We start from the raw sequence: 18256 nt of genomic DNA, 5'->3' as shown, positions 1-18256 counted from the left end.
AATGCGGTGCATTATTCAGTCCCATCGCATGTGGAATAAATAGCGATGCCAGCAGATTCAAGAAAGTTTTAATAATTCTGAGTTTAGATCAGTAGTGATGGTAGAGGAAGACTGCCATGGTGTGCTACCAAAGATTTGTAGATACTCTGTTGTAGGCTGTTGCTAGATATGTTATCTTTTAAGGGCAGAATATTTCTGCAAAGGAAAGTTGCGAAATCTGCTAGAATAGAAAGATTGACTGAAAATATTCAGAAGCTACAGTGTATGGTCTTCATTATGTGATGCCAAATAAAGGCTGAAGTGTGTAGTTTCTTTAGTTCCTTTGTGGTTTGTCCTACATCCTCTTTGCAACAGATCAGTTCTTTGCGTATCATCAATCATAACAGCTGCCACTGTACAAATACCCAAGTATTAATCCCAGTGTGTTGAAAACTGTTGGTAGGCTACTTTAGGGAAGTATAATTGCATAGTCACAGTCCTGTTTTCCAAAAGAACAGAACATATACGTTCAAACAATGCAGTAGCTGTTTTATGCCTGTAGTGTAAAATATTTTTTTTGTAGTATAAAACACCTTTTTTTTTTTTTCTTTTTAAACTTCGGTAACATCAAACATCTTGTGACTTAAGAATGGCTTGCTGATAATTTTAATACATTTTCTTGAGATTCATTTAATCCTGGAGTATCCTGAGTTGGAATGGACCCATGAGGATCATCGAGTTCATCTCCTGAGTCCACAAAGGGCAACTGTTAGCCAATAAATCATTTTTTTTCAGATGTCACAATCACCTTTTGCATTTGTCCTGAGGTGCTGGAATGTTATACTGACGAGTTACTAAGCTCTAGTCAGGAATAAGAGCTTGGGGATATCCACAGTTTTATGCTGGGGAAAATATGTCAGTGATGGAGATAAATTAGGTTGTTAAATTAGTCTTCCATCACACTTCAGAAGTATACTTTCAGAGTATACTTTCAGAGAAACATTTTTACTTCATTTTCTTCTGTAAGGGACACAAGTTTTGTTTTTGTGGCTAGAGTGGTTGGAAAATTGAGTTTATTCTTGCTAGGTTTTCAATTAAAATTGGAAACGGCCATATTTATTTTTTGATGAAGTCATCCAGGACTCAATGAACTTAAGGCAGCAGCACTGCTTTTCTTTTATACTTGGATTTTTTCAAAGTTCTTAATAGGATTTTTATTTCCAAGAAGGCTAAGTATCCATGATGCTCTATAATGAGTACAAGGCCTAGTAAGAAATTGAATCTGTGTTCCAAAGCTTACTGAATGGTATGCAGGCATATCCTTTATGGCTAACTGAACAATAGTATCTGATGAATAAAGGTTGTTATTATTTCTGGAGAAATATTTGCATATTTTGAGGTGAAGTGTTTTGTAATTCTTGCAGATGGCTTGATCTTCCTGTGCTAAAAAAACCAAGGCAGGTGTCATAGCAGAGATTCTCAAGCAAACTTACAAGCTCTAATAATCTTTACTAAATAATATTCTTAATTAAAATGCATCATTAAGAATCACTTGCTTGGGAACTGTGATTTTCTTCTGCTGAACCCTGGAATCTCTTGGTCTTGGTTTTAATTTTGCACTCAAGCTTCCTCTGCTTTCCCCCACCCCCCTCCTCCTATGTTCTTCGTATTTTCTTTTCCAGGCACTGATTTATCCTTCTCTCCCTCTGTCCTTGAGTGCTGTCATATGGAATTTAACGGTGATTAAACAATGTGTTGCCCTTGTGATGCTACTGTTCTCTGTGGCCTCCTGAACTATAGTATTTTCATCTTTCATCTGATTTTCACTGTTTTTATGTGAGTGGACTGCAGCTCTGGGTTCTGCTGCCATCACTTTGTTTGGTTTCTTTCATCCTGAAAAGCATTTCTTTTGTGTCATTTGAAGCTTAGTTTTTCTTTCTTTTTTTCACCTCTGATTTCTCTTTCTCCAATTCTTATTCATTTTAGTAATGGAACTTAGACTGCGAAGTCACTGTTCTGTTGCCTCACTAGCTAGTCCAAAATATCCCCCATAATATGCTGTATAGAATTTTATCTGGTTTTCTTCCTTAGATAGAAGTATTTCAGGAAGTTTATCTAGTCTTCCTGTGGCTTTCTACTTTAAGGAAGTAATAAGAAACAAAGAAAATAAAAAAACAAAGAGGAGTACCTGACCTTCTCATTGCCCTTTTGAAAACTGCTTTGCTAATTTATTTGCTAAGTACTGTTTGTTTCTCCAGTTAAAAATTGTAAAAATTATCTTGCAATTAATTTTAAGATTTATGATTTGCCTAGCCAGGTTGCTGCGTAGTGGATGTCAAGTATCAGTATCAGCATCAGGTCATTTTACACAGGTTGTGGTTTAGCTGGAGCTCTTACAGGAAAAACTTCTTGGTTCCTGTAATTCAGATTATGCTTAGGTGATATCATTATCTCCATAGTAAGTATCTTTTTGTTGGGTCATCTGAAGTACCTTCCAAAGATTCTTACTGGCAAAATGTTTGGCAGAAATAATGAATATTGTTTCTTCAGTAATCTGCTAATGAATGTTACTAATAGGAAACATAGTTAGATAATGGAATCCTTTTTTTCTTTTCATATTTATTTTCTCTTAGAATACAAAGTTTTAAATATCTTTTTTCTTTTAAGTAACCACTTTCAGGTGTAGCTTTTTGTTTATTATTATCAACACTTTCCCTTACGTACTTGACTTCCATTGAGCATGTAATTGACAGAATGTTTTTTGCAGGTGAAAGCTTTGAATAGTGTATTTCTCATCAAGAAAAGTGACCTTACAAGTATATATGTATAAATGTGGACTTACAGAGGTGTTCAAAGCTTTGGTTAGACCACACATTTGTATTATTATAATGCCTTCCTACTTTTCTCCTTTCTCCTCCTGCTTGGGCTCCAGTTATTGGTGATTTCTGCAGTCCTTTTGTTTCAGTGTATTTGTCCTTCACTTCCACTTTTCCTTTTTTCAGCTACTCAGCAGCTCTGTTTCTTACAATTTCTCCAGTGTTGTCTTTAATTTCTACCAATATTTAATCTCTGTGTATTATCTGTTGTTTTCTTTTGACCTCTTCATTTCTGGTACTAACATTTTGGGGAAAGTGGTTGCCCAGCTACGTAAATGCAAGTAGCTAAGATTGTCCTGCTGTCTTCTTGTTCAGCCTGGGATCCAGTTCATTTATGTCATATTGACAGATTTGCCCACCCTTGGGTCTTTATGACACAGCAGCATTTCTCTTTCTGTATGTGGGCCTACACTTTTTTTTCCTGTCTTACAGCAATATTTGTTAGTTGAAGTTAAAGAAATGAAAAGACCTACTACCCTTTGCTGCCTCCCATGACCTCAAGAACCAAATAACTATCCTGTAATTCCTTCCTGTATCTTTTTTCTTGCAATGTCTGTATTGAACAAGTGAGATGTGATTCAGTTGCCTAACTGGAGGCGTCTAATGCTGTCTGAGGTGCCCTAGGGTATCTTGCTAGGCCTTTTCAGCTGCTGCCCCAAAGGGCACCGATCTCTCTGAAAAATCTTTTGTCGTATCTGCCATGTCTTGTATGTCCTACGGCACCTCAGATGGTGTTAAACACTTGACGCTTGTGGAGACTGGCTCCTTTGCAACTTCGCATGTGTGGAATAGCTACAGTTTTCTAGAGTGTCAGAGGTACAGAAAGAAGGTTTTTGGTTGTTTTCCTATGATGAGATACTTTTAAGAGATGCCATTGAGTTTTTAATACTGATTTCTGTGCCTTTCTTCATTTAGTACCTTGATTCACATCTGAATTCAGAAATTAATCTTAAAAGCATCACAGCTTCTTGCTGTCAGATGTTGTCTCTAAGCTTCAAGAATATTTCTGACTTTTCAGTAAACTTGTAAGAAATTTAAGCGGTGCTTGGTTTTGTGTAATAGGATTATATTTTAGGGTCAAGTGAGCAAGACTCCTACAGGTAGCTGCCCTCCCATCTGGGCAGAACTGCTTGAACAGTTCATTTTAAGAGGAGCTGCGGAGGTAAAATTATCTTGCTCTACTTGGCAGTAGAATAGCTTGGCAGCAGCAACACCACAGCGAAAATAGAATTATTTCTGTATCTTCTTGCAGTAGTAGTTCTGTATTTACTGAAGTTGAATTGTCATTTCAGAAGCTATTTCTCTTTCTGTCAGACAGTAAGTGGTTCTAGAGGTGATGTGTTGCTATATTTGACTTAAAGAACAAAAAATATTTAGAGTGAAATCCAGTGACAAGTCAGTAGGTCTGTATTTGTTCATTTAAATCCTTTCATACTGTTGACTGCGCTGACTTAGTGTCTTGGTCACAGATGACAGTGAATAACCTATTTCTCTTCCACCTAAAGACAATTGCCAAGGGTCTGCTTTAGGGAATGATTTGTTTATAGAAGGAACTGATCAGTGTTCTTGTGTGGTATTTGTGTAGACACTGAAGGGGCTAGGTTAGCATTCTGTATGCATGGATGATGTCATTCTTCTTACTGTCTTTTTGACATTTAATAATAAAAAGTTTCTTTATTTTCCTCAAACTGATTCTCCACGTAGGATTGGTCCCATGTTTCAACATTGTTCCATATGAATGCATTCCATGATCAAATTGCTCTTGGATTTTTTTTTTGGTTTATTGAAAGCCAAATGGATTGATGGAATGAATTACAGTCAGATCAGTCTTATTCCAGGCTGCAGTGAACACACATTTGTTTTATGTGTTTTGTGCTGACTTAGATTTTCCAACCCCAAGAATTTCTGGAGGATATAGATAACCTTTCAAAAGTGAAGCTTATGGGTTTTTAGGTCAGTAACTGGTATGTTGTTCCTACTTTTGCCTTCTTTAGGTAAATAGGAATGTTAATGCTGTGGCACTCCGTGCAACATCTTTCAGTACTACTAAATCTACAGTACAGTTAGAAAAAGAAAAGGACACAAAAGATGAAGTTATCAGAAGAAAACTGTATATAAAATGGACCAGTGGAGAGAACTATATAAGCATCTAAAAAATCTCTCAGTTTCTAACCTCTTTTTTAGACTTACTATGCATTTTGGCTGAATAGATAAGAGAAGAACAGTATGTGCGTACGTGTAAGAAATGAAATGATAGAAGTATTAATGCTTAAATCTATCTTTTTGTCTGTTAGGAGCATATTAGCTTTTCCTTTGAAATCTTGTGAAGTGAAATATTTCAAAATTGAATGTTATTTGCCTGGGGAGAAAAAATGAAGAGCAAGTGGTATTTTTGGATAGTGAGAAGCAAGAAGATGTATAAAGCACCCTTTTTCTTGTAATTTATCTTCAGCTTCATGGATTTAACTATATTGAATTAACTTTAAGTTCTGTAGTACTATTTAATTGGAAATATAATTTTATTGAAGTTATCTTTGGCTAGTGTATCTATAAAATGAGATAACTTGTCTGAGTGTGAAAGTTTTGTTCTTAAACTGGAGTGGTCATTGTCACTAATGCTGTTGAGCATCACACGTTTTGCCTTCTGTCAAGGTATTTATAGCAAAAAGAATTGAATCTTATGAAGAAGTACATACAGAAGTTGGGGATGTGAGGAAGGGGTATTTGTTTCATTTAGGCAAGGTGGGGAGAGAATGCAGGGCTATGTTGATTTTTGGTGTTTTTATTTTCAAAAGTAAAGTGGTTGCCATTCTCAAACTCTGAGTGCAATAATTTTGCGAATGACTTCATTGGCTTAAATTTTTTTTGTTTTTCCCCAACGCGATTATATTAGAAGATGGCAAGCCACAGATAATACCATGGAAGTAGTTGTTTAAAAGTGAGTGTTTCTGTTAGGGCAACTGAGAGATAATGAATCAAAATATTACACACATTACATTTTGCAAGCTCACTGTACAGACTAGTGTTAACATTTATGTAAAGTAACGTGAAATTTGCTGTTGAGTTGGCCATAGTGTTTGCTTAAATACTTTTCATTTGAGTGTAAAGGTACATTTTTAATTTGCACATGATAGCATGGCCTGGCTAACTGTTAACTGCAGATTTCTTTCTGTGTCTCTCTTTTTTTTTTTCTTTTTTTAGCAAGAGCTAAACTCAGATTTGGTTTTACACTGAATAGTTCTTGGATATCAGTAGGTTATGAAAACTTTTTAAGATATCTGCATAGATAGTCATTCCTACAATAATAAGAGGTGATGTGCCACTAATACTAAATGGAAGAAGGAACGTGACAGAAGAAGGTAGCAAGGAAGAGCTACGAGCATGTGAAGAGTCACTGCATAAAATACACAACTGTCCCTGACCTCCAGTTGTATAAATCGCTTGCCTAGCATGTCAAATGTATAGTACCAATTTTAATTTACTGTTGTACTTGAGCAATGTATGTGGTAGTGTTTCAGACATTATTATGAGTTCTCTATTTCTTATGGGTATAGAACTGAAAGCACAGGGGGGAAAAAACATTTTTACCTGCTTGAGCCTTTGCATTGCACCTGCTGTCAGAGGTTTTTGAGGTTTACCCATTCCTGTGAAGCTTGCAGAGGTGAACACAGTGTATATTCAATCTCAGTTCTCTGAGCAGAGTTGTGATATTTCTTCTCTAATCAAATGTGGAGAGATTACATAAAAATATGCAGTTAATTTGGTTATTTTTTTATCCTAAGCTTTTTGTGATATTTAGGTAGTTGGAGTACAGCTCTTGGCAAGCTGAATTGTAGCTTTGTGTACTCTGTTTAAAAAAATAAATAAAATCTAGAGAACAAAAAACCAAACAACTAACAAGTCAACATGAAAAGGATGTGTTAAATGAGTTACTTAGCATCACGTAAGAATATCAAGACAAAAGCAGAGATATACTCCTTTCCTTCAGAATAGCATTAGGATAAATAAAAGGACAACCTTTTTCTTTGTGGTGCGTTCTGAGTTATTTGTAACACAACTCTTAGTCTGTGAAGATTGAGAAGAATGTGTTAAGATTCTGTCTCCTTCAACACATGGCCTCAAGAATCGTCTGTTCTGTATGTGGAGATTGATGGGGTCATTGTAAGGAGCTATGCATTATTTTTTACAGTTGTAGTAAACTTGAGGGGTTGCCTTAAGATGGTATATGAAAATCCAGTCTAGTGACAGTAACTTTATGGAATTATACATTGTTGTCTTACAGTTTAGGCAGTCTGGTTATTATTTTCTCTTAAAACAGATGTATTTCCTGTTACAATTTTATGTAGTTTCCTCTAGGATTAGTGCATATTTTATTCTTTTCTAAAATGAAAGAATAACTCTATGTTAATTGTATTTGGTATATTAGCTGGGGAACCTCTACTCTTTCCTGCACCTTACACTTATGTGTGATTCTGATGTTTGTGTATGTAGGAGTGCGGTCAGGAGAAACACACACCATGCTCTACTGAGTCTCATGATCAGCAGGTTCATGATTTCTTGGAGTGATGCTGTGGAGCACACCTAGACAGGATTGGCCATTGGCTTCTTGGTCATGAGCCCTGACTCTCTGCAGATTAAGCTTTATAGCATCCTTGCTTCCAGCTAGAGCCAAGGTATATTTACAGATTACTAGCAGTTAAAGCTGTCACAGTGAGTGTCTTGAAATGGTGACATTATTTATCAGGCAAAATGTCTGTAAAACTTGTTAATCCAATGCTTTTCTCCAGTTCTGTATTCATATTGTTGAAAAACAAAACTAAACAGTGGCTTTACTTTCTACAAATGGAATTGTTTATATGATGTACCGCACTGTTTTTACCTTGCTGTGTGCGTTTGAAGAAGTTACCACATAGTAGGTACTGACTTTCTTTTAGTGCCTGCTCATTGTGATACCTTGCGAATCTGTGTGCAAAAGCTCAGTGTTTTTATTTCATGTCTTCTTCAACAGGAAAGAGTGATTCAGAGGTAGAGAAGTAATGCTAGATACGGCTTTTCTTGGATTGTCAGTTTTTTTCAAAAGCTCACATACAAATGACTTCACTTCCTCTTGACGTATTGAAACTATGAAGCGTGCTTACTGGTGAAATAATACAACCTACTTTCTTTTTTAATTATCATGTCGATAATTAATTGTGTATTTTGTGACACCAGCAAAATGGGAGCTCAATGCCAAGCTGTAGTGATGTTTTATATTTTTAGTTCATTTTAGTCTCTCAGTATAAATGTGTAACACGTTATTCTTGGCAAGAATTTGGATAATTTTTGTGATCTCTATTGGCGTGCTTATTCTTCCTCCTAAGAGTTGGGGATGGAGAGGAGAAGAAGGAATAAGAACTACTAAGCAATATTTTCAAAATACTAATCTCGATAGTTTTCATCCAAGCTTTACTTCAGGTGCAAAACACGGCAATCTAAATATGGTTCTTCTGAAAAACTTTTCTAACGTGTTTTTAGGCTACCCTCAGTAGTCTTTGAATTACAGTTTGAGATATGAAGCAATAATATATTTCATGATTCACTGCTTGCAGAGAAGGAAGAAGTAGTGCTTCAGGAATTTGATTTAATTCCCCAAAACATCTGATGCTTGTCTTGCATGTAAATTTTTGTCAAAATCGCAAGAATCAGTACATAAAATATATTTAATGTAACTATCAAATTTTATGTAATGTGTATCCAATGTACAATATCTTATTTTTAAGCACATACATAAAGGTGCAAACCATGTTTTCATTTCCTGCTTTTCAGGGGATATAATTTTCAATGCTCACTATCCCGACCTGCCACCAGATTTTATCTTTGGAGAGGATGCTGAATTTTTGCCAGATCCTTCTGCCTTGCATGTAAGTACTTCAGTTTGAGAACCTTGTACCATGCAAAGAGATTTGGCTTTTTTAGAATAGCTTCAACAAGAATTTGCTAACAATGCAAAATAAAGAAAAAAACCCTTTTTATCCCACTGTCATAAATGTATAAAGAAGTTGTCTTCTAATGTGATTAAAGTTGAATCCATAAATGTGATTTTTAAAAAAATATTTTAATCAAGACAAGATGAATAGTTGAGTAGTTACTTGCAATAACTTGCAATAATCATTTGTAGTTATTTGAAGTAACTATTCAAGGTTTCTTTAAAAATATATCTGTTTAATATCTGACCATCTTAAAAGATCTCTTTCAGCAAGAAGGATAGAACATGAACTGTATCTTTTAAAAGCATTTAGCTGCAGAAAAAGTAGCATAATGTGTAGTGTCATCAATTATTTTTTTTTTTCCCATGAGGTAAGGTAAAACCAGGTTGTGTATTGTTGGAACTCTCCTCCTCTCTAGGCACCATTCTGCTGCTTTTACAGACCTGCAGTCTTGTGTTCTGGCTCAACAGTATTCCTTGTGAACAGAGTTTGAGTATATTTTTTCCAAAAAATGTCCAGTGTTTATTGTTACGGTAGAGAGTTGGGGATTCTGTCAGAAAAGTATGCTTCTGCCATGGATCCCCTCTGTAATTCCTGCTCAGTGACCCACACAGCAGGCTATTACCTCATTTCTCTTTTTTCCCTCAAATTTTCAACTTTTACTGGAAATTTGACCAAAAAAAACAAAAAACCCACAATAATTGACACTTTAAATATATTTGGTATTTGTGATTTTGTTCAACAGTTGGAAAAAGCTGCCTGTATATGTGGGATACACGGGATCATATGACACAAACGTACACCTGGGAAGTACCTTTTCAATGATCTCCTACTATAGAGCCATGCTAGTGGAGAGGCTCCTTGCATAGCACTCACTTGTACTTCTCTTGTGCTCGTCTTCAGCACAGCAGGGCAGTTACATCAGGTATGGGAGCTCCTTGAAGCAGGTCCCCCGAGGCTCTTCTGTACTGTTCAGCACTGGGGGGCAGGTGTCAGGTGGAAGTAGCCCCACTCTAGTGATTGCACTGCTGAACATTGTCCTTTATGTGTGACATAACAGATGCATTTTTTATCTTCATTCACTTCACATTAAGTTATGCTGAGAAATTATATAGTCTTAAAAGAATTAGCATTAATAATTATTTTTAGTGTACCTAGCTGAAATTTTATAAGGGGGATGTCTTATTTCTTTGTTTCCCCTGATCACTTTCCTGTGAAATGTGCGAGCTCTTTTGGGAAAGATCTGTGACACAGTTGCATAGCTACTCTGTTAGGCTTTTTTTAGGAGAGGTTTCACTTCATATGTTCGTATGCCAATTCTAGAATTGTTTTCACATTCTTTAATTTTCTAGTTCTCATATTTTCCCCTTTTTCTGTTTTGTTGTTTCACAATATTATAGCACCTTGAGAAGTATTTGTAGTAGCAGCAGTTTCTGCAGTTGTTAATGGAGGAGGAGCATTTTTCTAATGTGCTGGAAAAACTGAAATGAATAACAAAGAACAAATGAGATATTAAATGCTCAAGAGAATTTGGGGCATCTTACGGAAGTATTGTTCGGAGGGAGAAGTTTGCCAAGTGTGATGTGGTGCCTTATTTCTTGTACTCATCCACTGAGAAGTCCATAAGAATAAAAAGAAGAATAAATCCTTAGTTTCTTTCTTACATTGTTTGTTAATGGTGCATCATTTTGGTGCATTGCTTTTCTTCTGCCTAAACACGGAACATACTTCCCACTCCTTTCGTTCCAAAACAGCTTGAAGAGCCATTTGCTCCTTGATGCATAAGATATTAATTAGCCTATTCTAAAATTAAAAATAAAAGAAAAATAAATTGGCAGCCCAACAGTTTTTCTTTGGTCATTATGCCTTGCTATAGCGTTCACTATGTTAATGTAATCTTTTTTGATAAGGTCCTTGGTCATTCTCCTGCAGTCCCTCCTAATGTTATCAGAGCAAGTTATCTCCACTTTGCAGCTATGGCGTACCTTTGCTTTTGCATTTGCCTTTTAATGTTCAACATAGTTTGCAGACTTGTTTTCTCCAGAACGTTACATTAACAGTAACTTATTTATTATGGTAAGCATTTTAACAATTCCCTTTTCTCCACGTCTCAAACCTGTTTAATGAAGATGACTTTAATCAAATTCTAATATATTAGGGGAATTTTTTATAGTTAGTGGAAAGGTATGTTAACGCATTAAGTAAAAATAGATTAGCATGTTGATCGTAATTCAATACTCTTAATCTTGAGCAGCTTACAAATACTTGTGATGCAACAGTTCCTGGAAATCAAAACGGAATCTACAATTCACAAAAGCATGTAGATAGTATTAAATGAGAGGGTAAGTCCACAGTCTCTAAGTGAAGAGTATATGCAGTGGAATATGTGGGAATTCTGACGTTGTGCCTTCCTGCAGTGCTCTCATCTGCCTGAATGTCTCGTTCGTCAAGCAGAAGTCATCACATGCTCTATGGCTTGAGTCAGGCCTTATGTTCAACTTGAAATGAGAACCAGGTACTCTAGATTCCTCAAGCTTGTGTGGCTCTGTTAGAGGCTGTCAGGAGGCTTCCCTAATGAAATCTGAATCACATCAGTCACTCCTGCAGTTTCCATAGCCGTAGGCAGACCTTCAAGTAACATTTTCATCTAAACGCTGTAACAGGTGTTGAGTTAAGCAGCTGTTAGTTAGACAGCTAAAACAAGATTCCAGAAGTCCTGCATTTTAAAAAGTAGATGCTGTATGTGAAGACTTGACTTTTTTTTTTTCAGGGAATACCTAAATAGTTGGGCTTGTATTTTAGCAATGAGATGATATATTGAGTACCCGTTATGTACAGATCTAATCAGTTCGTTTTTTTAATTGGTATTAAAATCAAGTCAAAATGCCTTTTAAAACTCTGCTTTCCTTCTGTACTTCACACAAATATTAAAATCATTTTGAAAACAGGCTGAGTCTCAGTAGTGATCCTGCTGGTTACAGGGTATAATTTGTGTATATTCTGGGCTCCTAAGATGATGTAGATTGGTATTGTAGTCAAGGGACTACTATTCCTTTGAGTTTAGTTTGTCATAGTGTTTTAATTATAAGAGCTACATTCTTCAGGTTGATGATGCTATGCACACTCAAGGCGTTATTAGAAATAAACATTTATTTTTCCTTTTTATTAAAAATATCCTCGGCTATATTATGCGCTTGATACTTGTGTGTATAGTATGCATAAATAAAATCAGCTTCTCAGAATGTAAATAGAAAAGTTCTTCCCTGCTCTAGTGTTTATGCATTTTGGATGACAAGTATTAAAAATGTATTTTAAAAACAACCTATGATTCACTCTGTTCTGATTAAAAATTCAGTTGGCACAAAACAAGATTAGTGATTGTGTACGGATGAGATTAATTTGGAGCTCATTACAGTGACGCCAGTTTGAGTAACAAGAATTGTTTGTTATGTTAGCCTAGTTGATTGTTAATGTGAGCCAGTTAAAGTGCTTATGCAAAACGTTAACCCCATTTTTCCAGTAATTTTGAAGTATATTCTGTTTGGCAAAGAAGATATAATAGCAGTGTGTGCAAGGTAGTGGTTAGTTTAAGGGTTTGTGTTTTTTTTTAGCATCCTACTTGGGGTAGTCACCCCAGAATGGTTCTGCCCACTCATTGCTATTGAAAAGACTTCCTTAGCTGCACTGGTGATGGAGGCAAGAGGACATGAGTATTTCCTGAAGCCCAGCAAGTGCCGAGTGTGTCCTTGCAGGCTAGTATATGTGGGAATACATATATTGCGTTCATGTGGGGGAGAGAGTGTTGCCATCACAGTAATGCAAAGAATGGACCACTGCTGTTCTCATCCCAGAACAAAGCACTAGAAATAGTTTGCCCTTGTCAAATTGCTAATACTGGGTACAGATTTCATTCACGCAGCTAATTATGCTACTTGAGTATTTTAAATGTCATGTGATGTGTCTTGTATAGAGCAATTTTTAAGTTCTTGTATTTGGATTATTAGACTCTGTAGTATTTATCATATGACTGTATGATGACTGTCATAAAGGCTGTATTGCTTCTGTGGCTATTTTCAAAATCTTAATCATTGTTACTGTCGTCTTACTGAGTGAGCATGTAATAGGTAGCGAAGTGGTTCCTCTAAATATCTCCCCTTTCTCTAATTGTTCTTCATCCACCATCAGGTACATGAGGCAGATGTTTAACAGCGTCAGTTGTCCCTATGCTCACAGCTATTAAAGAAACAATGCTTGTATTAGCTAATGCCATGTAAACTACTTTGTTGCCTGGCTATTGTGTTGTTGGCAGAGGTGCAGATGTTTGTTACATGTTTTAATATTTAGGGCCCCTCTGTAAGGGCAAATAAGCGTGATGGTTTCAGGATATTGCTATAAAGTTTTGGTCTGGGAGATTCTTGGATTTGTCGGGGAAATGTGTGGGTAAGTTTGAACTGTTTCAGCATTATCACCTCTTCTGCTGCTTGTATTTGGGATGTCAGCAGAGGATTCCATTCTTGGATCGCTAACCGGCCACTCTTGCACTAAAAGCCAGGGGTTAACTTGTTTTTAATTGATTATAGGGAATTTAAGTGAAACAGAATGCAGGATTGGATGCTCTGTATTTCAAAATAAATTGTTAATATTTATGGTGCTGAGAGGACTTAGTTACCTTGTATAATTCTCTGTCATTTTCTACTTGTGTAAAATCATTGTATATGTTTACCTTACTTTTCTTTTTCTGAAATTTCAGCATTTCCTGGCACAGCTTATTAAAATTTTTGTTCAGTCCAAAAGTGTAAGCAGAAGAGAATATACTGTCTCCAGAAGTTCTGCTTGAGTTGCTTATAACATTGTAGCTGTTTTTTTTTCTCCTAGCCAATCCATAAATTGAACAAATTTGTATGTTTCGATCCTATTTATTTAATTTCTGGGAGGAAAATATCTGATAAATTGGGTTGTTTTTCCTCCCTTTCTTAAAACTTGATAATGTACTCTTGCAAAATTGATTCCATTTGTTCTCAGTGAAGGACTTGGTAAGGAACGATTTCCTTCCTTTTTTTCTATGGCACAAGCTTCTTTGCTTGATAATGCCATTTCTCCCTAGAATGTGGAAAATCTGGAATATTAGCTCTTAAAAAATAGTGTTTTTCTGTCCGGGAAATACTAGTTTAAGAGAACATTAGGAATGTGCACGGCTCATTTCACTGAAGGATGTCAAAGTGGGAGAAAATATTTTTCTGCCATGTTAGCTTATATATGTATGATGAGAAATATAATTGTTCTGCATTAGCAAGATGGAGAGAAACACCTAATGGCTTTCTATTCACACTATTTTTCAAAAAGAATATTGATTTTCTTCTATCACGTAAGTTTGACCATGTTTTCCATGATTTTACAGTTACATGAACAAGAAGCTTGGACCAGAATAATAAAACATGTTTAAATCTTAATTTAAAGACTGAAGCAGATATTTAGGCTTGCGTTTATTTCAAGATACGTAGTTTTGGCTTAGACGTGAGCTCAGAGTATTGGCCTCTTGAGTTTCTGGATTTCCTCTTGAATTCATTTTTGTTGAGGTAGTCTTGTTTCTCGTTGGGAATAGCTAAGTTTGGGAGCCTGCAGGTTCTTTCCTTCAGAACCTGCAGAAGGTATTGCTGAAGCAAAGAAATGTCCTTGCGTACAGATGAGTTATCTATTAATTTCCCAACACAGAGGAGGGCTCAAGGTATGTTTTGTTAGCTTTTTTCTGGTCTAAGTTTCTGCTTATATTTGCTTGAAAATCTCCCTGCTTTACTCATTCTTTACATGCTTGTGTGCCTGTGTTTCTTCCCTATCTTCTATCTCAGTTCCTCAGGCATATATGTACTTTAATTATCTTTAAAATAAATAAATACAGAATCATAGAATGGCTGATGCGGTTAGCATCTTGTGTTATTATTCTTACCATTTTACATGATTTTTGCCATTTATCTATCTTTCTGGAGGTGCAGCTTTCACTTGCATAAAGGAACTGAGTGAGAGTTTTTCTTACACTGCTTTTTGAGAAGATATCACTGGTTTACATTAGTTTGTCCAGTATAGTAGGAAAAAAATTGGTACTTTGTGTTTTTCTGAGGAACTGTATTTTCATGGTCATATATGTTCTCTTGTAGTACAAATGTGGAAGTAAAATTCAAATACTGCAAGTTGGCTTGGCCACTGAAACCCACAATATGATGTATTGATTTTGATTTATGGGATTTTGAGAGGGAGGAAAATGGTTAGAAGGAAACAGTTTTCTATATGCCACCCAAAAGTAAAAGCTTAAGGGATGCCAGTGGACCAGGCCAAAAATATTATCTGTGAAGTTTCTACCTCCCTGCTGTAGCTAAAATTACTGGTTTTGACAGGAAGGAAAAAGCCCGAGAACTGATAAGAAAGAAAAACTAGCTATTAAATAGGAACTGTTGAGGTACGGCATTAATACTGAGACAGTAATCTGTTCTCTGGTACACTGAGGGTCTGAGAAGTTTGGGCCTGTTCATGCTGCCATCCATACATGATGAGCAGATCTGTAGGTAAAAGATATGCATGCATGTGTCTTGTTTTAAAATTATTTTTTTCTTGTGCTCTGTTCTTTTACTTGCTGTGCTGGTTAGACATGTCCACCTCTAGTAACAGATTCCCAAGGCGAAAAAAGGCTGTGTGCTCACTTGGTTTAGCTAAAGATTAGCACATTGGATTTCCTATCCCAGGATCTGCGTTTTGAGGGAACTAAGAAATTCCTTCTCAGAACAGGTAGAAGTACAGGGTGGGAGATCTGGAAAGGGACAGATTTTGGTCTAATCTCTCTCTCGTGATGGTAGGAAGTAGTAGCTTTTGAGCATCTGATTATCTTGTAAGAGAGCTCTGTAGCAGAAACAGGCAGGCTTTTTCAGGAAGCGTACGCAACTGAAAATGCTCTACTGGGCTCAGAGTTGCAGTTTCTACATCTGCAGAGCATCCTTAAAATACAAAGGTCAGCTATCTCAACTGCTCCCACTGCAAGGCGTAGGAATTATTTGCAGTAATGTTTAGAACTTGTGTGCTCTCCTGTTTCTGGTGAATGATGCTTGAGAGAAAGTGGTGCGTTTATTCTTAGTGAATGCAGAAGAGTGTTCTGTGTGTCCAATTTACTGGGTTTTATTTTGGAATTGCATTAAGTATGTAATTATTAATCAACAATCACACTGTCTAACCAATGGGAAAAATGATGGAAAATAATTTTGGTATACAAAAGGTAGGATACTTTTCCAAAATCAGAATTAATTTTTTAATGTTCTACTCATATGTTGTTAACTTGGTCTGTATCTTCATGATAATTCAAGGCCTTCAGGTATCTGAAACTTTGGCTAAGCATTTATAGGCTAGTGTAGTTTGCGCATCCAGTTTTTACAGCCTCTCACTTAAAAGAAAATACCGACTATCCCAAATTCTGCTTTATGCAAACTTTTTCTTGGTTGTACGTACGAACTAGGAGAACACAAAAGGTCTGTAATTTCTTTGGTAATATTTAGAAGCGCTCCCAAGTTGAACTGTCTTCATGAAATGTTAAGTCTTTTATGTTTACTTATGCCCAAAAATGATCATTTCAGGCATGTCACTCCAGAAAGTTGTGCCAGTGGTGCTTTGTGGAAGGAGGATAAGAAGAACCTGTGAAAATAAGATGGCAAGAAGATGGCGTGTAGGTTTACAGTGATTGATCTGAAGCTGCAGCCTGTAGGATGTTTAAGTGCTGGCTGCTAAGAGACTGAAGCCTTTAAAGTTTTTGTAACACTCCAGCCCTGCAAATACTGTGAAAATTATCTGTTGATGGAAAGATGTGAGCATATGGCAGATAATTATCCAATGCCTTTTTCTATGAGCAGTTTCCCCACGGTGGTCCATGAAAACTGTAGCAGAGCAGAAACTGAAACCAAATTTCCCAGTTTCTAGACTAATACTGTAACCACTGGACCCATATCTCTTCTGTAATTACATGCAGCTTGAGTGCTGATATCACAGTGTGGTTTTTCTCATTTCAGGTAAAAACTTATATGAGTACTGCTTTTAAGCCATTGTAGGATGTAAGATGTATGTGATGTTCAGATATAAACAAAATGGAAATCTGTACTTAGATTATTTTTTATGATAATTCTGGATGGGAGATGCTGTAGAAATGCGTTACCACTCTTATGAGCCTGGGAGGTTTTGTTTACTGACATTTTCTCGTGAATCTTAATGTCTTGCTTAGAAATATAAAAGTACACCAACTTAAAATAAGATCTTGCTGTTGTTTCCTGTAGTATAGCCAGGAAAAACAGTTACAATCTGTCTTCTTTAAAATCACATTCCTGGAAGAAATTCTGGCAACCTGAATATTTAAGCACATTTCAAAGAAAAACAACTTCAGATCAATTAGAAATTGTTGGCATATTTTCTTTCTGATATTGTAGAATTACAGTGTTCTGCAGACGTTGTCTGAAATTACGAAATAAGCAGTAACCTGTTACAGAGGCTATGAATTAGCTGCTTTTTGAGCAATAGTTGCTTTATGTTCTGAAAAAAAAAAGGGGGGGGGAGGGAATAGATAATCACTGACACTGAGTAAATTGAAAAGGTTCTTGATTTGGTTTTTGGAAGGATAAAGGAAAGACTGCAAAGCACAAAATGTTCCAGAACAAAACTTACATGTGTTTTCTTTGCCAAAAGTTGAATATTGTGGCTGCTTTGAAAAACTAAATTTTGTATGGCTTTCCTAGAAGAGATGAGAAGCTGCTTTGTAGGTTTTCACTTGTCTCACTTCTAAGATGTCATTAAAAGTGATACAGTCTGGCGGCAAGTTTTTTTTTGTCTCTTTTTGAAATCCAGTAGGTATCGCTGTTTATTTAAATGAATTGCTGCTGAAATTGCTTAAATTTCATTCTCTTTGGGTGGCCTTGTAATATCTTTATTTTGCCTCTTTATACACAATTTAAGTAAATTGATTTTCTCAACACTTATCTGATGGTCCAAAAACCTTTCTCTATCAAGCTGCTCGCTTATTATGCAGTCAGCTTCTGTCAAGAGAGAGCATTAAGAGTGTGAGAATCTGAAGATGAACTTTGATCCCCCAACAAAATCTCTGGGATTTTCTTCCTAGTAAAATATATTCTGCTCAGTGCGCCTCTTTAAGATCTGGCAGATCTTCAGAACAGATCTCCTGAATCACTTTGGGTTTTGCTAATGTAGACATTGATTAATGAACGCCTATAGTCTGTTAGTCTCAAAATCTAGTATCTGAGTACTCTATTTCCATTTATGTTGCCATACAATGCATGTGAGGTTGAAGGCAAAGGCAGTGCATGTGCGTGTTATTAGAAATCATTCTGAAGTCAAAATACCTAATTTCTCAAATGGCCTCTTCCTGTACCTTAGTCCACTAATGAAGAAAGTTAG

General features: G+C 36.2%; 1 protein-coding gene across 8 annotated transcripts in view; it reads left to right on the top strand.

Moving 5' to 3' along the window:
- Nucleotides 1-18256, top strand: part of BABAM2 (BRISC and BRCA1 A complex member 2) — a 160120-nt gene that overhangs the window by 22216 nt on the left and 119648 nt on the right. For all 8 annotated transcript variants that reach the window (XR_002437275.1, XM_021392674.1, XM_021392671.1 and 5 more), the window contains exon 4: nt 8661-8755. Coding sequence is in view for 7 of the 8 variants with exons in the window: in XM_021392674.1 (XP_021248349.1) it covers nt 8661-8755 (95 nt within the window). In the remaining variant the exon portion in view is untranslated. The remainder of the gene's footprint in view (nt 1-8660; nt 8756-18256) is intronic.

The sequence above is a fragment of the Numida meleagris genome, chromosome 3 (genome assembly GCF_002078875.1).
Source record: "Numida meleagris isolate 19003 breed g44 Domestic line chromosome 3, NumMel1.0, whole genome shotgun sequence".
Taxonomy (NCBI): domain Eukaryota; kingdom Metazoa; phylum Chordata; class Aves; order Galliformes; family Numididae; genus Numida; species Numida meleagris.
Note: the sequence above shows the minus strand (reverse complement) of the source record. Positions and strands in the feature narration are given on the sequence as shown.